This window comes from Micromesistius poutassou (genome assembly GCF_964030765.1).
Source record: "Micromesistius poutassou genome assembly, chromosome: 6".
NCBI classification, from domain to species: domain Eukaryota; kingdom Metazoa; phylum Chordata; class Actinopteri; order Gadiformes; family Gadidae; genus Micromesistius; species Micromesistius poutassou.
The window spans coordinates 17,517,123-17,538,844 of record NC_140276.1 but is presented as its reverse complement, the minus strand read 5'-3'; the positions used below and the strand labels follow the sequence as shown (position 1 = coordinate 17,538,844).

Sequence of the window (21,722 nt, the reverse complement as noted above, 5' to 3'; positions counted from 1 at the left end):
TATACAATTTTTTTTTTGTGTTTGTGTCTAACAGTTAGCTAAGTTCACCAGATGTGTTTTAACATGTCAAAAGGTCAAGCCGCATAATAGATTTATAGCATTTAACATTTAAAAATTGTATAAAATCAAAGGATGTTTTTTTAGAGAAAAGAAGCTTTGTGTTATGTGTGGAGCAGTTAGCAGTGTTCATCAGATGTCTTTTGACATGGGTAGGCGAAAAGACCAAGCTGCATAATAGATTTATAGCCTTTTTTAGCATAATTAAAATAGTATAAAATCAAAAGGTCAGTTTTTGGAAAAAATAAGCTTTGTGTTATGGGTGGGGCAGTTAGCAGTGTTCATCAGATGTCTTTTGACATGGGTAGGTGAAAAGGCCAAGTCGCATAATAGATTTATAGCATTTAACATTTAAAAATTGTATAAAATCAAAGGGTGTTTTTTTGGAGAAAAGAAGCTTTGTGTTATGTGTAGGGCAGTGAGCTGAGTTCACCCTATGTGTTTTGACATGGGTAAGTCAAAAAGTGAAGCCGCATAATAGACTTAAAGCATTTATCAACGTTAAAGTGGTAGAAAATCAAAGGATGTTTTTTTTTTTACAAAAGCAGCTTTGTGTTATATAGGCCGGCCTTGTATTAACACGTCAAAGTTGGTTTGACACAAATTCGTCCATCGAAGCCAGTGCTAAATAGATTTTTAGAATGTGTCGAATATCCAACGTCCAATATAAAACCAACTTTACCACGCTACCGAGACCACCTCTCCGGCTGGGTCTCGGTCCGACTGGTCCGCACCAGAGTTTGATGGTTTGTATTCACACCAGCCCAAAAGGTCCGCACCAGCAATTTTTTTGGTTTGGTTCGAACCAAACAAGGCAGGTGTGAATACGCCCATAGTTTAAAAAATGCACGCAACAAAACAACTTTTTAAAAGTATTCACCTAATGGAATATGGTTATATGGACTTGGAAAACAATACGTTTTTGGTTATGTTCTATCATTGCAATGCTTAATATTGTATTTTTTGGATGATATAGGTTAATAAAAGTAGTTATGATGTGATGAGGGTGCATTATGAAAATCCTTCACATGTTAATTTAACTGTCAGTCATTTATTTGGAAACTCAATAATGGGTTTGACATAATAAGATATTATATGGATATCTTTACTGTACCCACAGCAATATATTGTTTATCTTTCTGACAAATGTAGGCCTACTCATTGTAAGTCGCATTTACTCAATGTAAGTGTTAATGTTAACATAATGAACAATATAATTGCACTGAATGATATAGCTATACTGCTGTTAAAAATATTAGATATATATTTTCAGATGTGTTTTCACTGGCTTCGCACTCACTCTCTTGGAGTGACATGTCGTGGTGAATGTGTTAGTGTGTAAGTGTTGCAGCAGAAGGACTCACTCCTTTATCACGTCACCAGCTACACGTCCACACATAACGTGAGCACCAGCACATAGTCAGAACCAGAAATATTCATTCATTATTTATTTGATTATATATTTTTGTTATTATTATTATTATTATTATTATTATTATTATTATTATTATTATTATTATTATTAATATATATATATATATACATATAAGGTAAGATAAAATTTGCCTTTAATGTCTCTTAGGTAGAAGATTGATAGGTAGATCTTAGGAGAAATTTGTCTGGGGCAATCGAGAGAGTGTGGTTACACAAATAAGAGAAAACATACATAAACACAGAAGGTGAGCTGACACCAATGAACAGAGACACTAACACATAGGCTAACTTCACATCTACACACACATAGCCAAAACCCCCAACCCCACAGTTGTTTGGTATTTCGCAAATAAAAAATCTTGGATCTAGAATAAGTCCCCCTAATCACTATCATGTCTCTTCTTCTGGGGGACAATACCTTTTGTTTTAGTTTTTCTTCTGTGGATCAAGCAAGCGATGAACAGGATGACCTTTCCCTAAGCTAATAATTGAGCTTTTCTTAAGGAAGGATACATTGGGTAAAGCATTGGATCGTGTAACTCGGGATGTCAGCAATGACAAAAACATGAGATGATGCCCGCAAACCTTATGTGAACTCAACTCTCCAACTTTATAAAAGCTAGCATTTAGATTAAGTCAATGTTTGCAGAAATCAGAAGAGTGAACATACTAAATCAATGTGAGGTGGCAGTAATACCGGCAGAAGAGCAAAGGAAAGCTTCAGAGAAGTCGTGAAGGACATGGATTATTAACCATGTCATCTCATAGATGAATTTGATTGAGGCTGGTTAACGGACAATACAATGATAAGAATAAGTTGCAGCCCTAAATTACTTCAAATGTCTTACTTGAGCTGAAATACACGGAACATCTTGATATCGTCACACCATTTCAACTCTTTCATCTTTTACAGGGATTTGGGTTGAGAGAGAGAGATCCTACGAATCAGAATATGGTTTTGGGATTATGAATTATTAATGGGTGTTGCCTGAGGCCAGCAGCCTTCAACCCCATGACTCCGATCCCATCTGTTGCAAATGGCTCACTGGCTGGAGAGAGAAAGAGAAAGAGAGGAAGGTGATAAGGTGCTATAATCAGTCATCCCCATATTTGTTTGTTTGTCCACTAAGGAAGTATAGTTGTGTTAGGTGAAAGTGTGATGAAAGGTGGGTTGTTCAGCAGACACAAACAAACAAACAAACACATGAAGTCGTACTGTTTGTTCCAGACAACAGGGAATGCCTCATCTTCTCTGTAGGAAAATGCAGGTGAGATGGGGGAGGCCAAAAGTAATCATTTGCCAATATATTGATAGGGGTCCATAAAATAAATCATTGCTCTAGAATACCAGAGGTGGAATACAAGGGTAGAATATTAGGGTATGGCTTAGTCCAGGTGGTAGAGTGGGTTGACTTATAACGAAGGTTGCTAGTTCGCCGATCACCGAATGGTGAGGTGTCCCTGAGCGAGACGCCTCACCCTGACTGCTCCAGACAGGGTGAGGCATCGCCCTTGCCTCCGGCGTTGGTGTGTGAAGTATAAACTGTAATACCTCATATTTCCATATGGAAAGGAAAAATAAAGTAAACCAAAAAGAATGATTTCACCAGAGAACAAATATCTGTTTACATTTAACATTCATGTATTTTTTTTCCTCCAAGAGATAGAAGCATAGATTTCAACTAACATGTTGTCCGTTTGTGTCCAAAGTCCAAAGACTGACAGATCATCATACTCTGAAAGAGAATAGAATCGGTTGAACTTTGAATTGATAAGATAGCATTTTTGCTATCTTAAAAAGAGTTTGACCCATTTGATTAGACCACTCCAAGTATGTTATGTTGAAACATACAGTTATATACCATTTGTTGAATTCAAACCTGAATAGATTGTCACGTGGAGCAGTATTGATCTTGACATACTGTACATACCGGCAAGCAGAGAGAAGCTAATGATTGGCAATACAGTTCTTAAAGACATCCAGTCCAGTCCATACCTATTTATCATGCTTCTTCATCTCCTTGGTATTATGCAAATGACCTCCCACGTTTGCAAAAAGGATGTTAAAAAGTGTCGATTGATTCCCACATTATTATTTCTGGGGAAATGCTCTTGTTTGTTGTGAACACAAAGTGAGTTCCTCACTTGACTGCTCTCGTATGGATCCCTGTCGCCATAACGACTCACACTCACACCTGGTATTGACAACCAATCACGTTGTATTTTCACAAATGTGACCTTGTAATCATTGGACCATTGCCTAATGAGGGATTAATAAGGCCGTCTGATCGCATGGCGCATGGTCAGACTCATAAAAAAGAAAATCCGGAATCACAGCAGAAGTTTCCAATCATTCTGTTTAGAGGAGCAAATGTGATGCCAATCATTTGAAGGGTTGCAGGTACGAACACACACATTCAACTGTTTCTCTCTCTCTCTCTCTCTCTCTCTCTCTCTCTCTCTCTCTCTCTCTCTCTCTCTCTCTCTCTCTGACACACACAAACACACACACACACCTTTCAAAAATCCCCTCTGTCTCTGTAATACCCTGATTAACTCAATTTTGCTGCTGAAATAGAGAAGAACCGCCGCAGTCACGTGACATGTGGGACGGGGGTGATCGTTGTATTGTGGTGGAACTTCACCGCATGGAAACTAGAGGGCGCTGAATACAAGCAGAAGACACTTCAAAGGACGACATCGGGTGAGGAAGGTGAAGGGAAGTCACTGCGTGTGTGCGTGCGTGCGTGCGTGCGTGCGTGCGTGCGTGTGTGTGTGTGTGTGTGTGCGTGTGTGTGAGAATAGGCCCATACATGCATGTTGATGTACATTTGGTTCATTTCCCTGACTAAACCATAACAGTGTTTGGCCGATATCATATTGCACTCACTACTATATGACCAAACTGATCAGGGATTCTGCAAAGAGCAGCTTCTGCGCGCCCCACCTGGGGAGCCTTCCACACGCTGCCACATCTGATCCTTCGCTTCGGCCGTCGATTGGCCACGACATCGGGGGCCAGACACAAACTCAAATCCTCTCATTGGTGGGCGAGATACGGCAGCTCATCATAAGCCTCTCTCACCCTCTGAGGATTAAATTTGCCATCCCTGCCATCTTTAAGAAGTGCTTGCCCTCCAGCGATGGCTGTGGACAGAGAAGGAGTCAGAGTAAAGCCGTAAGTCTTTCCAGGAAATGTGCTACCACCAGAACATACTGCACCCCACCCCAATGGGGAGTATCAGCAGGCCACTGTTATAAAAAAAAAAATAGGGTCCCGAAAGCTAAGCCAGAGAAGTAATTACCTTTTGTCGGGAAACCTTGAGGTCTGCATTCTGTTCTCCGGCGTTGCCTCGCTCTCCTCCCCGACGCTGAGCCCTGAGACTCCCGCACAATGCGCTCATCACCTCCCGCTCTCCGGCAGCTCGCTTAGACCCCAAAACTTTTTCCCACATTTTATCCTATGGCACGGATACTTCTTCTGTACCCGTCTTACGATGTTTCCATAACCCCCTCCCTCCACTGTCTGTCTCACTCCCACCACTGTCTGTCTCACTCCCACCGCTGTCTGTCTCACTCCCACCATGGTATGTCTCACTCCCACACTACCTGTCTCACTCCCTCCACTGTCTGTCTCACTCCCACCGCTGTCTGTCTCACTCCCACCATGGTATGTCTCACTCCCACACTGCCTGTCTCACTCCCTCCACTGTCTGTCTCACTCCCACCGCTGTCTGTCTCACTCCCTCCACTGTCTGTCTCCCTCCCTCCACTGTCTGTCTCACTCCCACCACTGTCTGTCTCACTCCCACCATGGTCTGTCTCACTCCCACCACCGTCAGTCTCACTCCCACCACTGTATGTCTCACTCCCACCACGGTCTGTCTCACTCCCACCACAGTCTGTCTCACTCCCACACTGCCTGTCTCACTCCCACCACGGTCTGTCTCACTCCCACCCTGGCTCTCTTCCTCCCGATGGAGCAGCAGCCTCAGTCGGACCACCTGCCAGTGTGGCGCTCCGTATCGGGGGAACGCCCAGTCTACCCAGAGTCTACCACAAATCCTGTGGCGAGCGCAGCAGTAAACCACCGTGGCGTTGTCATCCTGGAGTAAAAAAGCCGTTAAGCTTTAAGTTGTTCATGGAACCGGAGTGCAGAGGGAACGCCAACAGTGGAAAGAAGGCTCTTCTCTGGCCGGTTGTACAGGACTCTCATGGAAATACTCGAATCGGGGCTGCATTGTTTTGCTATTTTTCCGTTTCAGGAAGGAGGGCACATGCTTTGATGGTAGCTTCTGACACACTTCATACTTTTGAGGAGGGAAGAGTCCTTTGTTTCCTCTGCAGCAGAAGCCTAGGAGACCATCACACTGAGGGCTGCGTTTAGATGATTTAAGCAGCAGCAACGAGGGGTCTGTTGAAATATTCACAACGACACAGGGATTTTCAGAAGCTGTCAATGATCCATAATCTCTCGCTGGATGGGATGAATGTGAACTCGAAATCGTATATTCAGGGCACGTGCATAAATAGCATGAATATTTAAACTGTGTTACAACAGAACCATTAACAGGGAGTGCTTTTTTTCCCATCTCCCCACAAATGTCAAACGTCAGCAAGCATGAAAGTCGTTAAATGTAACGAGTTATGACTCACTGGTCCCAAAAATGCTGCGTATCAAGTGTGGCTACTGTGATTCTGCTGCTTCTGTTCTCTCCTCACAGGCTTGATCTCCCCACAGCTTTGGTCTCCAGCCTAAGGAGGAGCTTCAAACAGAATGCCGCACTCCGGCAGATTGACTTCCGATGAAGACGCTCCGGGTCTTCCTAGCTTATGTTACAGGACAGCCACCATCTTCCTTCTGGGGAGCAGGAAGTGGGCTGTGACCTCGTTCGTGGGCTGGGTTTATAACGCAGTGTTTGATGATGACAAGAGGGATGCGTCCTTTTGTGAGCCAGCCCGGCCTTTGTTTGCTCGGATTCCTTTTGAGGATTTAGCAAAGAATATTTGTGTTATATTTGGTGGCCAGCCACAAATTGCAACACATCTTGTAACAGAGGTCTGGACTAATCTGGGGCTGATCCATCTGCCAGGGCTGATATGAAAGCACCTATCCCGGTGGAGCTGCTCACTGCCATACATGCACAGCTCACAATGCATCCTCCGTTATTCAACAGGCCCGTTTCTGTGGAGAATGGGCCACTTAATCACGGTCCAAATGGTTGTGATAGCATAAGTCATGCATCATATTGAGCCGAGTACTAAATCTGTGTGTGTGTGTGTGTGTGTGTGTGTTTGTGTGTTAGCGACTGTCCTCGCTCTCTGGAACTTAACATTTCTCGCTCAAGACAGAGAGAAATGGTAATCAGGAATTCCATAAAGTATTGATTGTCTTGGGAGCCAAAAAGATGAAACGACTGTGGCTAAAAGCATGCCGTGAATCATCTGTCATCTTTTAAGTCTTTAATCTCACAAAGTTCCACACTAAAGAGCCTATCTGGAGTTGTATCCCATCTTATAAAAGTCCTCCTTTTCTTTCCCAAGGAGATTCAGTTACAAGTTCATATGATGCATTCAAATTTACACTTGATAAGCACACTGAAGCACCAAATTATTATTATCTTTACACAGTAAATGAACATGACAGCAGGTAAGGCAGAATGTCTTGTTGTAATTATGACTTTAATTATGTTTTGACAAAGAAATTCAGAAGGGCGTACAGCAGATATGTGCTATAATGTGCATCCAGAAGAAGATAATGCAGCAACAACACATCACAAAACACATCATTATTGGGCAGGTAGGGGTTAGGCATTTTGTTCAAGGATGCCTACCAATTGGGATGTGGATCCTGATGATATATTTGCATTAATAGGCTACACATCCCAAGCAAGGTGGTATGATGATTTCAGTGCACAAATATTACTTGTCATCTATTTAGAAGGAATCCACCAGCTCCTCCGCTTGATTCCGTCACATGGAACATGGATGTCCAGGTCAAAGCAATGTACTATGTGGTTGCAGTCTTTAACATTCGACCTTGGCAGGTTTTCTCACTTCACGATCCTATGACAAGAAGTTTCCGAACGCAAGTCGAAACCGAAAGCGTCTAAATGTCAAGAATCCGATCTTGCGAGTTGAACCCTCTCTATCATCCCCTGATGTAACGCCGATGCTCAGGGGTGTGTCCGGCATAAATACAGGTGTTTCTATTAAATGGCGGTCAATGTATTTTTCTTTTTGCATTTTATATTGTAGCTTTTTGCTATAATTTTCCATTCAAGAACACTATACTGGGCAGTATGTTGCGAGAATGGATGCTCTCTATTTGAATACATTTCAGTATTTCTTTCTTTCTTTCTTTTCAGAATCCTCAGGAATTTATCAGGTACAATTACAGCCTACCTTCAAAAGAAAAGGGAGAAAGTTGAATGTGTTTTAGAATATCCAAACATTCGCTACATTCCCATAAAAAGTAAACTGAAGATTTGTTTTTCAGTAGGTTTCATTTTTGTTTCTTGTTCCATTGAAACAGGCCAGGAGGGTCAGGTAGATGCCCAAGAAGTGATAGTGAGCGCGTGAGAGAGAGAGAGGGTGAACTAGGAGCAGCTGGACTGCAGGCTGGAAGGTGAGCACCAGATCTGACAATGAGAGGTTGAAAATCGAATTGGATTACATGATCTAACATTGTATTACGTTCTAGGAAGTCAAAGGAAAAGAGCAGCCATCATAGGGCCAGTTGGTTTGACCCTGAGTGGGTTCAAACCATTGACTGGCTGCACCACACATAGACCTACAAGGCAGCCCAGCCGCTTAGAAGCTCTCGGTTCTGTCATCACTCACGGGAACGCTGCAGTCCACAGGTAGTGTCACAGAAGAGTAGCTCAGAGAAGGTAATAAGGATTCACAGAACGACATCAAGTGTAGCCATTGAATATGAGGTCTGAAACAATAATGTTATTTCATCTAGGAAGAACAATTCAGGAAGTCATTGCTCCCCAGATAGACATCGAGCCCAAAGCACTGGAGGGTTGTTTGAAGATAATGTACAAGTGCTTCAAACCAAGCCCCAAAGAACAAGTTATGAGACGCTCCTTCAGCACTGCACGAGGCAGGGTTGCACTTTTTCTGATGGACTGAAAGTAAGTCGGCAACATTAAAATAATTAAATAAAACAATAAAATAACTTTTTTTCAAAAGCTATTAAGATTAATAAGTACGATTTACTTCAAGGCTGGCTCCAACACCACCTATACCCGTAGTTCATTCAACCTTTATTTCATACTCGGAAATACAATTGAGGGCAGTCCTCTTTTTCAATGCAGCCGAGATACATAATGACATCGTAGGTGAAATGCTGGACCTCACATGCAAGACGCTGGACCACCAATGGGTGACTGAGCTGTCAGAGTCCCCAGCGTGGGGCAGAATGGTTAGAGACCACAGACGTCTCCGTCACCAAACGGGCCTCGTCACGAGGCGACTCAAATGTTCAAATAGGATCAAAACTACACATGGTGCAGATGGAAACTAGACCATAGTGCTTTTCTCTAGCTCAGACCGGAGCTGGGGTGGTCACGTCGAAGGTGGGGAACGTCTGCAGAGTCAAGGATGGAGACACAGCGACCCTAACAAGTTCAAGTTATTCCAGTAGTCAACTGCACAGCATAACAGGCAAAGCAGTCATAGCTGGCAATGAAATGTTGTATCCCAAGCTTTCCTTAACAATGCAAAAAATGTAAATAAAAAAAGAAGATAAAAAGAGTAAACAGAGTAACAAGGTACAGTGCAATTAAGAACAAATTAAGAACAAAAGAGTTTAAATAAAACTAGAATATATGTACAATGTATGCATATATATGTATGTATGTATGTACAGCAATATATATATATATATATATATATATATATATATATTTATAAAACGGGGGGCCTAAATCAAGCGATCTGATTGGTTCCCAACCGTTGTATATTGAGCGTATACACACAGCTATGACGCCCGTTCAGTTTACAGAGTCCAGTATCACTCCGCGCCTAACTTGAACTGTTGTTTATTTATATATAAAAGCGATAGCATAGTTCACTGAAGCCTAAAAAAAGCCTGTAAAGCAATAGGCACACGGTCGCCGGCAATTTAGCCTTCTAAATTGCTAAATTGCCGGCGAACCAAGCTACCGTCTCTAGCCTTCTCTCTGAAGGACGCTAGTGTGTTGCATAGCAACCGCCGTACACTTTGCCGGCAGCCAGGAGGGACTACTTTTCTGTATTCGTTAAAAAAAATGCTTTTCCGACTTTCTAGCTTTTTCAAAATTGAGGGTGTCTATGACTTTAATTTCGCCATATTTACGTAACCGTTTTATAAAAGCAATAGATCACTTCAGTCAGTGATATACGGTCATTATACCACAGTGAAGGGGGTCGCCGCCCCTCCGCTGCGCGTCGGGACGGACAACGCCCCTTAACTGTGGTATAATGAGCGTATACCACGGCCTGTCGTGATCTATTGCTTAAATATATCGATGGAGCATCTCTGATAATCGGTGCGGTTCCAAAAAGGAAGAATTATTTTGTATGATAGTTTTGCATAATTTACTTTCAAATTTGTATTCAAACGTGTATCCTATTCCCAGGCAACCAGTCTGGAGGGGGAATGGGCTCAATGATACGTTCCTGGGCCTTATCACGGCCCACTGCGTGTGCCACCGCCTCACCCTGGCTCTGTCAGACTGCATTAGGGAGACCAAAGGGGACCAAGCTTCTGGGTCTACCAGCAACGAGGGAGGAGATGGAAAAGGTTTTTGAACTCCCACAATGAAAGCTGCAGGTTCCATTAACTGCCATAGTGTGTGATACATATATTTATTATGTAATCAAGCGTTTGCATGCAAAGTGTCACCTTTGCTTATCAGGATGGCAGTCAGACAAGGTGGGAGAGCAGCGAGGAGGCCACAACATGCTGTCTGATGGATCCTAGTACAGCAGCTCACATGATCTCACACTAACTAACAGTAGCAGCAGTGAATCAATGGCATTATAAATAACATGAAGCAACCATTACAAACATCAACTGCCAAATGGCGAAAACCACCAAATCAACATTAATATCATCAGCTCTACTTTATTTACCAGAGATGCAGCCTTCATGTGCTGTGCAGCTGCCATATGGGCTCAGACAGCAACGGATGGCAATGGATGGATGGCCCCTGCCCCCCTCAGCAATTAACTTGGCTAGCCAATCAATGGCATTGTAACAAAAGGCAGAGCTACGATAGGCCCTTAAGGTCCATAAAGTCACCCTGATCAATCTAGTTTTGAGAACACATAGAGTGCAGGTCGGTTATGAGAGAACGCAGGGAGTCAGAGAGAAGTGCCCATGGCGTCCGTTCTAGTGCTCAGTTCCATAACAGAGCTGCATACACCATAACACAAACACTCACTAGCAAATGCAAAAGCCACAGCATAACGGGATCCAGTGTTATCCGGTTAGTGTTTTTCCGATTTGCAGTTTGTTTGACATCGTACCTACCTATCACCAGTGTTTTTGTAACCTATACACACTTATTTTGCCATGTATTTTTTAAATTATTGGTGCAGTCTATTATCGATTAAATATCATTATAAAAATGAGTTAAAGTCCTATCATTGATCTATCACGTACACCTCTGATAACTGGTTCGTCCCTTTTTGTTTGAATGGTCTATTCTTTATCCTAAAACTAAATTTTGGTTGCTTGTTTGTTGTTTGATTTGTGTTATTAACCTTTAAATATTATATTGTGTCCCCACTCTACCACTACTGGTCACACTTGACCAACTGCATGTGTGTGTTAAATGTGAACCATTGATTTGTTTGACAGATCTCGTCTACCTTCAGGTTATTACAGCTGCTGTGGCAGAACAATAGCTGTTTATTTACAACTCGACTAAATTCTGTGTCACTGACGACGTGATGACTCGCTCCAGGGGTGACTCGCTCCGTCTGGAGAAGACACCAATCAATGACACCAATCAACCAATCAGGACTGGGGATGAGAGTCCTCAGGGTTATCAAAGAGTGCATGAGTTAACCACATTCCCCTTCTGTTCCTCATCAATCTGTTGTGTCATCAATGTTGGATTTTGTATTCCCACACTGTCATACATCCCCCCCCCCTCATCTCTCCAACCAATCAGGACCTTATTCTTAAAAGGAGTACAATTGATCGCCAATGGGCGATGCGTATGTCTACAGCCGTCATTCACTGTCCTCTCTTGTATTCAGTAATAATATTTACAGTTTGTCTCAATAAACACAACTTGTTTAGCAGGAGAAGGCCACAGCTGCTTTATTAATGCTTCAACTAACTAGCAAGCCAAAGAACACATCATACTAATAGAAAATAACAATCTAGAGCTGCTGATGTATAAGTGAATATATATATATATATATATATATATATATATGCACATAAACAATAGTTGGTAATGAACAGAAATAGCGATGTGATCCATGTTTATTCAAACAGGAGGCAACAGAAGCCGTTCTCATTAATTGATAACGTTATAATTTAAAAAGAGAGGATATTTCAATTATATAAATATATAATACATTATATTTAAATGGTCCCTATGATCACGTGTATAGGAAGAGCTAAATTCAAAATAGGTTTTAGAATGAGGAACAAAAAAGCTAATATGTGGACACTGACATATCCTTTCATTGAAAACATTGGCTGGACTGTAACACAAATCTGCCCATCGTTCGAGTAGCATCCAGCTGGGACGTTTTGCGTCCCAGTTATATACTATATATGCTGTATATAGCTATATATATATACATATATATAAATAAAAATTGATATAGCTAGGGGGGCCGACTATGACGCAAAACATCGAAAAAGCCAGAAAAGGGGGAGCTGCCACACCACAGGCCCCGTTGCCACCCCACTGCCGCAGCTGGACGATATTGGATTGTTCTCGTCCGGCGTTCTATTTCCCTTGAGGCCATCAGGCCGTTGACTATTCTTCGGTAAATACTAAATCGTAAATTTGTCAAAAAAAGCAGTTCACATCCAAGCAAAGTGCTGCGCCGTGCTCTAATGGTCTCCCTCCCCCAATACAAAAAATAAATAAATAAAAAAGAACCGTTACTGAATTAACCATCCACACACCACCTATAAATACATTTCAAACTCTTTTGGTATAATGGAGCAAGTAGTGCTGCTGTAATTACCAGCTGACGCAGGTGGGAAGTCTCGCATCACTGGTAACACGATATCCATGGGCATCGCGGCAGGAGCCTGCTTGCTCCACCTTTATTCTAGCGTCACCTTTGCAATAACGCCAAACTCTTTGAAACAAAAAAGACATTGACATGAAAGGGTCCTTGTAACAGTGTTATTGCACATGTTATAAGCAGTGTAACAATGTGATTCTGCAGGGAGAGCTACACTTCACTTGTTACCTGAAGGTTGCTGGTTCGATCCCCGACTCCTCCTAGCTGCTAAGTGTCGAGGTGTCCCTGAGCGAGACGCATCACCCTGACTGCTCCTGACCAGCTGGCTGTCGCCCTGCGGGGTTGACTGAATGCCCTTAATGTAACCACCTGTAACAGTGTGTAGTTCATATTCGGTAACGTAATGTAACCTATAATGGCACAGTGTGGTTGGGATTAGTGTGGAACTCGCTTTTTCACACTTTCCTAAACATTAACCCTATGCCTAACCCTTTTTTTCGTATTCCTAACCCCCTAAATCCTATCACATTGTGCAGTAACATGCGGTTCTACAACGTTATTACAACTACACACCTAGTACACTGTACTTTCTTGCCGCTGTTTACCGCGATTTGCGTATTGTGCGCCAACGTAGTTTGGGTTGTTTGTGCGCGCGCCACCTTGTTTCTCATGTTTACTCTTTGTGAATACAAGGTGAGCAGTGATTTAGTTATCTTGTGATTTAGTTATCTTGCACAATCTGTTTAAAATTTAAGTTTAAACCACCCATCCGTTCAGTTTGTTTGGTTAATATGTTGCATGGGATGTTCGTTTACCTGATGAGTGTTATATGTGGTGTGTGCTTGCGTCTTATATGATTATTTTGTCTACTGCTTCATTTAATGTTTTCGTCCTTTTCTTCTTTTATTTGAACCAGAATATATTTTTCCTAAAGAGACTGTTTATTTCATTATATTGTTTATGGTTTATATTCAGTGTGACCGCAGCAGTAACGTAGCGGCTGATGTCGTTTCTGGTTGAGTGAACGCTGGCGCGTTTGGCTGCCGCTGCTCAGCGGTACTGTTTACCTTGTTCTTAACGTTTTCCTGCCTGCCTTGACTGCTCCAAACCCATTAAGTCATTCTGGTCTACCTCACAAAGATCCAACCGGACCAGCGGCAGAGCTGTGGACCACAGCGTGCTAGCCAACTTAGCCCGTGTGGCTAATGCTAATACTATGGCTAAGTCCGACACCACCGCACACTTCGGTCTGCTGAACGTCCGATCTCTCACCAACAAGGCTCAGCTCATCCAGGATCTCATCTCAGACCGTAAGCTTGACTTTTTATGTTTATCCGAAACCTGGCAACAGCCAAACGACTCCTCACAGCTGAACGCATCCACTCCTCCTGGGTTTGTTTACACAACAAAACCATGTGAGACAGGCCGTGGGGGAGGTCTCGTCGTGGGGGAGGTCTCGCGTATCAACGTGAGAGCTGGAGAGCCCGTGTCTGCCCCTGTCTACAGCTCATTCGAATCCACTGTCTGTCAACTTTCTGGACCTACTCCCACTATCATTGCCTCCATCTACCGCCCCCCCCAAGCCTAACCCTGATTTCATAAATGATTTTGCTGCCTTCCTCTCACATCTGACTGCTCTTTCACCCAACATCATAACTCTGGGGGATTTCAATATTTACATGGACAATATTAACCACCTACTCACTAAAACCTTCACCTCCTGTCTCACATTTTTGGACTTGGTTTGCAGGTCTTCTCCCGCAGAACTTTTCCGCCGATGAACTGCCAGTTTCTGATCATTTTCTGTTGTCATTTTATGTCAGTCTCACACTTTCTGTTACCAAGCATCCACGCACCATTATATTTCGCAACATTAAGAGTGTCAACCCTGACACTGTCCTCACACATCAATAACCTTCTGTACCCACACACCTTTTCACACACTGATGATTTGATTTCACACTGCACCCTTGGTCTCCACATGATTCTTAATACTGTTGCACCTCAAATAACAAAAACTGTCTCTTTTACCCACTCTGCACCCTGGTACACTCCGGAACTTACGCCTTATTTCCACCGGGGACGTACGCGCCGCGGAACGGATGCGCAGCGGAACGGATGCGTCCTGTGCCCTGCGTTAATCCCCACCGGGCGCGTAACGGCAGCGCACGCTGCCTTGCAACCCAGCCGTATTCACACGAGATCACGCGATAATCCTAAACGTACGCGAGACCGCGAGATCCCGCGATAAACTGTGTGGATAAAGGAAATCCTTTCTCACGTTGTCTTTATAAAAAGGATGATTGATTTTGTAAATGATTTTATGTTGCTCCATTTCGATAATAAGTCTCTCGTCGTCCATGTTGCCGACCCTCTGAGACCCTTTGGCCATGTCCCAATTCAGGGGCTGCATCCTTCGAAGGACGCGTCCTTCGAAGGATGCAGCCTTCGTAGACCGCGAAGGCTGCATCGAAGGCCGAACGAGCGTTGTGGAATGGGACTGTCTAGCCTACGGAGCATTTCCGGATTGCGTAACCAGCCGTTAACGTCCTTTACCTTGCGTGACCACGCGCCGCTCCTGTCTCCTAGCAACCCTGACAGCTGCGGTTTAAACCGGACAGCGGAGGAGAAATATGGAGCCAGAAATCATAATTGTATTGGTTATGTTTTATCTTTTATTGGAGGAGTGGGAGAAGATTCACCGCTGGGTGAAGAGGAAGAGAGGACGTTGGCTTAACGTTAATTAGTTTAACGTTATATGTCTAGCGTTAATGTCATTGAACTTTGACAATAAAGTTACATATTTAAAATGGTCCCAACCTTACTTTTATATTAAAAAAATGTTTTTACATAGTTTTGTCATTAAATATGTATTCGCTGCAGCTGCTGCTTCCGCTCTCTCCGCTCCATTTCTGAAAAAATATCCAACGCGCAATGAATGTTGGGATACGTTGGGCCGAGAAGGATGCATCCGATGCGTCCTTCAAATCCGGGAAACGAAGGCTGCATATCTCGGCCGCATTCGAAGGAGCCTTCGAAATGGGACAGCACTTGACGCGCCGCTGTGACGTATGCGGTCTTCAAATGCGTCCTTCGAAGGATGCAACTCCTGAATTGGGACACGGCCTTTGATTGATTGACTGCTGACCTGGTGCCACCGGTCATGACGTAATGTTGATGTGAAGTTGTGATAGGCTACATGAGCTGAGTATTGTGTTTTATTTTGAAAATTGACCGGATGCTGTATGGCTTTTATTATTTCACTTCCTGCCCTGCTCGATCTGCTCTGTGGAAATTGACGCGGTTCAGCAACGGCTCACGTCAAAATAGAAGTGCTGCGTAAAGATAGCGCTGCGGCGCGGTGCGCCGCTCCTGGGACGCTGCTGAGACGCGCCGCGGCGCACCCGGTGGGGATGGTTTCATTGATTAGAGTGGCAGCGATCAGCAGCGGTGACCGCGGCGCAGCCGTTCCGCGGCGCTTACATCCCCGGTGGAATACGGGCGTAAATGAAAACCAAAGCACGGCAGCTGGAACGTATATACAATAAAACTGGTTTAACCATCCACAAAGACATCTACTACAACCACATCTCACACTATAAGGACTCCATTAATCACACCAAATCACAGTAGTTTTCATCCATCATCAGCTCCCAAGAAGAACTCTCGATTCCTATTCAGCCCCCTGACTCCCTACCCCCCCCCCCCCCCATCTCTACTGTACTTCCTTCTGTAACTCCCTAATGACATTTTTCAATGACAAAATCAGCAATATCCACCACCAACTCATCAGCAACCCCCACCTCGCCACTAACCCCCACCCTGACGTACCCTCTGATTTCCAAGTGTCAACCCGGTCTCTCTCTGCCTTCACGCTTCCGTCTCCCTCTGAAATCAATGACCTCATTCATAAATCCAAATCTTCCTCCTTCCTTCCTGTCACCTTGACCCCCTTCCCACAGTCCTGGTCAAAGCTTGCCTTCCCTCTCTGCCCCCCTCATATCAGACATCATCAACTCCTCCCTCGCCACTGGAATTGTTCCCACCCCATTCAAAACTGCTGCAATAACACCTATTTTTAAAAAAATCTGGAGCTGACCCAAACGACTTCAATAATTTTCATCCCATTTCAAACCTTCCATTCATTTCCAAAATATTAGAAAAAATAGTTGCCTCTCAGCTCCATTCCCACTTATTCCACCACAATCTGTATGAACAATTCCAGTCTGGTTTCCGCCCCCTCCATAGTACTGAAATGGCCCTCATTAAAATCACAGATGCACTCCTCATGGCAGCTGACTCATCACCATCCTCATCTTGCTTGATCTGAGTGCAGCCTTTGACACCATCTCCCACACCATACTTCTCAAAAGACTTCCATCCATTGGCATTCACCATACACCCATCAACTGGTTTCACTCCTACCTCTCAGGCCGCACTCAGTTCATCAAACTTAAGTCCTTCACTTCCCAACCCTCCTCCGTCACCACAGGTGTTCCCCAGGGCTCGGTCCTGGGGCTCCTACTTTTTATCGTCTACCTCCTCCCCATCAGCAATATCCTCTGTCATTACAACATTCACTTTCACCTGTACGCGGATGATACCCAGCTCTACCTCTCCACCAAACCTGACTCCTCCCTTCCTCCATCACACCTTTCTAAATGTCTCTCCAACCTAAAAACCTGGTTTTCCTCAAATTTCCTACAACTAAACAGCAATAAAACTGAGTTTCTTCTCACTGGTACTAAATCCACACTCCAAATTCAACAGCGTCTCCATTTCAATCAATAACACTTCTGTTTTCCCCTCCCCTGAGGTCAAGAGCTTGGGTGTCATCCTCGACAGCACACTCTCCTTCCAATCACACATAAACAACATCACCCGCACTGCTTATTTCCACCTCTGCAATATTAACTGTCTCCAGCCCTCCCTCACCCCTCACTCCACTGCCATCCTTGTTCAGTCTGGTCACTTCAAGGCTTGACTACTGCAACTCCCTCCTCTTCGGTCTCCCCCAAAAAACCCTCCATAAACTCCAACTGGTTAAAAACTCAGCAGCACACATCGTTACTAGAACACCCTCCTCTCACCACATCACCCCTATCCTTCACCAGCTTCATTCCCGGTTAATTTACGCATTCAATTTAAAATCCTCCTCTACATCTTCAAAGCTGTCCATAATCTTGCCCACACATATCTCCTCCTCTGTTCACCTCACTGTCCCCTCCGCCCGTCTCACCACGATGGGGAGCAGAGCCTTCAGCCGCTCTGCTCCTCCTCCTCTGTTCACCTCACTGTCCCCTCCGCCCGTCTCACCACGATGGGGAGCAGAGCCTTCAGCCGCTCTGCTCCCCTGCTCTGGAATGCACTACCCCCTGACATCCGCAACACAACTCCATATCACAGTTCAAATCAAAACTCAAAACTCACCTTTTCATATCTGCGTACCCCCCCTGATCTCACCTTCCCACATCACCATCACCCATTGTCCACCTTATTTTAACTGTTTGATGATGTATTTATGTTCTGTACTGCGTCCTTGAGAGCTTTGAAAGGCGCCTTTAAAATAAATGTATTAAAATGTATTATATGTATTTATTTTTACATTTTGACTTAAGATAATAGTATTTTCTAACTCTTTGTTTCTCATGGTTACTCTTTGTGCAACTTGTGGGGTATACTACGAACCTCGATTAGTGGGTTAGCGAGGTATGTTGCACTCAAAGCCTGGGTTAGCTGTGACAAGAAAGTCACTCTCTTTTAGCGTCGCTGTATCACCATGGTGACTTATGCTGTCAACCAAACCTGGTCGGGAGCCCGGGTCCACGGGAAAACCCACAAATGGTGACGACATTTTTACAATGTCGTCACCATTTGTGGGTTTTCCCGTGGACCTCGGAGCCCACATCGTACAGGGTTCTCTCCGGAGACATTTCCATGAGAGAGTGGTAGAGTGGGGGTAGCGCATCAGTCTTGAATTTCTGTGTGCGGGGTTCATCTCCCAAGTGATGCACATTTGTGTGAAGCTTAAAAAGTCCCAAATCATATGTCACATGGAATACTTATTCACTAAAGGTTTTTTTTTTTTTTTTACCCCCACATCTATGGGGGTAAAAGGCATGATGGACCGGCGGATTTATAATAATCCACTTGGTCTATAAGATGGTCTCTGCCCCCCTGCCTCAAGCCAGCATGCGTGATTCCACAACCATGCTGCCACCTCAAAGCTTCTCACGCAAAGCTTCTCCACTCCCAGAAATGCAAACTGTACAGCAGCCCACTAACCACCCAATTACCCCCCCTTATCCAATCCATGCTGTTCAGCCTAACTCCCTGGCCTACACCACTTATGCATATCCTACCCCTGCACCCCAAGTACCCATGTCAAGCTTTCAACCACCCCAAGTAATGAACATTACGAGTAACCCCCATGCTGCTGGGCAGACCCTCCAACGGTCCCAGCCTATCTACCAACATCTGCATCATACCCTCAAGCCAGCATGTATCCCAATGTCTTCCGCCAACCCACACCCTTTCATCCGTCCTCCATCCCACATATGCACCACAGTCTTTCTGAGCCACTACAAAGACTACCTAGCAGAGCTCTCCCCAACCCGAGCCTTCCACCGGCTGCCTATGGTAGCTTCATGCAAACTCACCAGGTGAAAAATGCCCAAGTCTTCACTGGCAATGCAGACAGCAAGATTCTGGTAGAGGACTGGGTCCGTGACATTCAGTATCTCCTGGAGGCAGTTGAGCTCCCCATGCACCTTCGCTTCTCTACTGTTGGGCGACACCTGAGTGGTGAGGCCAGGAAGCTGGTTCTGGAGTATGGGGACTCACACAGCTCCATAGATCCACTAGCTGATTTCTATGAGCGTAGTGAGAGGACAGGAGAGTCCCCCTGCTCCTATGCTATTGCACTGGAGGCAAAGCTGCGCGCTGTGGAAGAAAGTCAAAAAGGGGGGAGACCTTTTCCTGACCGCGATAGTAAACTCACCTGACAGTTTTTAAGAGGGCTTAATGTCTATGTCTAGGTCTATGTAAGGACTGCACCGATGAAGCCCAGGCTTTGGAGTTTCCGAGAGCTACAGGATGAGCTCAGCAACCTAGCAAAAGAGACTAAAAAGTTCCAGTCACAACATAAGGCAAAGAAAACATACACAGGTGCATGTTACACTAGCGGATGGCACAAATGTGAGGACAGAAAGGATAAAGCATAACACAGAGTGGTCAGAGTTGACAGATGGTCAGGAGATTGGCTGCTAACCAAGAGGACCAGATGGCCTAGCTGTCTCACCTGGAATCAAAAATTGCTGCCCCACCCACGGTTCCCCCATTAAGAGTCCAGTCACCTGCTGGCACTGCAAACCAGAACTCAAGTTTTGCATGCTACTGGTGTGGGAAGCCAGGTCATACAGCCCGTGTCTGCAGAGCGGTGCTCCCTGATCCAACTCCATCCTGGACTCGCCAACAACACACCCAATTAATTAATAATCAGCTCAGCATTTAAATGCCTAGAGCCTGTGGTCGCAGGGGCAACCATGGGCAAGCAGCAAGACCCCCCACAGCAGCTTAAGGAAACTGTCAGTCAGGACACCCCATTAGTGGGTCCTAGGAACGAGGGGGAGGTGGAGGTCAATGGGATGAAGTGCAAAGCTCTCATTGACTATGGCTCTCAGATAACCAGTATTACTCATGGATATTGGTGCAACCACCCAATCCTTAAGAGCCAAAAGCTGCAGCCTTCTAAAGTACCCATAGAGGGTGCAGCAGGTGCCTGCCTTTGTTGTCCCTGATTCTGAGTATCGCTCCTCTGTTCCTTTGCTCCTGGGAACAAATGTCATCCGTGCCTCCAGGAGTCACCTCAAAGCAGCCTATGGTCAGCAGTTTCTTCATAGGGCTAAGGAAAACCACCCAGAGTGGTACACCGCTCTACTGGAGATTGACAGCACTGACTGTGGTGCAATAGATGACATGGTGGGCTGATCCAAAGCAACTCCTCCCTGCAGCTTCCCCAGAACCTCCTGGTTGCCAAAGTCTGTGCTGATGTAAAGAGAGGCTGTGCCCCTGTCAGAGTGATGAACCTCTCCCAGCATGCTATTGTGATCAGGCCACACACACATCTGGCCAATGCATTCCTGCTGGACCATGTTGTGGAATTTTCAGATGACAAGCAGAGTGGCTGTCACAGCAATGGTAGTAAGGAGGCATGCCTGAGTCTGGGCCAAATAGTGGCAAGTTGTAAGGTGGACTTAAGTGAAGCAGCAGTTGAAAATGAACACCAGTTCTCCCTCCTTAACCATCTGGTGGAGAGGAATGTAGGTGTTTTCTCCCAGCATCCCCTGGACTATGGCCACACAAAAACAGTGCAACACGACATACCCCTGGTTGACCCCAAGCCCTTTCGACTGCCATACCGCAACATTCCACATGCAGAGTGGCAAGATGTGAGGAAACTTTTGATAGAGATGGAGGCAACAGGAGTGTGCTTCCCCAGTAGTGATTGTCACTAAGAAAGATGGGTCACTAAGGTTGTGCGTCAACTACAGGAAGCTAAGCTCCTACAGCACGAGAGATGCATTCCCCTTGCCCAGAATAGAGGAGGCCCTGAAAGCTCTGGGCCAAGCAAAGTACTTCTCCACACTTGACCTCACATCTGGTTACTAGCAGGTGGAGGTGGCGGAGCACAACAAACACAAGACAGCATTCAGCACTCCTATGGGGTTGTTTGAGGCCTGGAGAAGTCAAAGGGTGGCAATTGAAAATGTGCTTGTGGTTACAGACCACTTTTCCCGCTACACACAGGCCTCCCTGACAAAAGAGCAAAAGGCCTGCACAGTGGCTAAAGTTTTGTGGAGAAACTTCTGCCAGTTTGGTTTCCCCCAAAAGCTTTCCCCCAAAAGCTTCATGCGGACCAAGTGTGCAACTTTGAAAGTGCTATTGTTAAGGAGCTGTGCAAGTGTATTGGCATCACTAAGACCCATACAACCCCTTTCCACCCCCAGGGCAATGGG

At 44.8% G+C, this 21,722-nt stretch overlaps 1 protein-coding gene across 1 annotated transcript in view; it reads left to right on the top strand.

Moving 5' to 3' along the window:
* Window positions 1-20,249: 20,249 nt before the first annotated feature.
* The window catches only part of mid2 (midline 2), a gene marked incomplete at its 5' end in the record, with an annotated part of 36,688 nt that continues 35,215 nt past the window's right edge, over window positions 20,250-21,722 (top strand). The window contains one exon of the mRNA XM_084469637.1: window positions 20,250-20,394. Coding sequence (XP_084325763.1) covers window positions 20,250-20,394 — 145 coding nt within the window. The remainder of the gene's footprint in view (window positions 20,395-21,722) is intronic.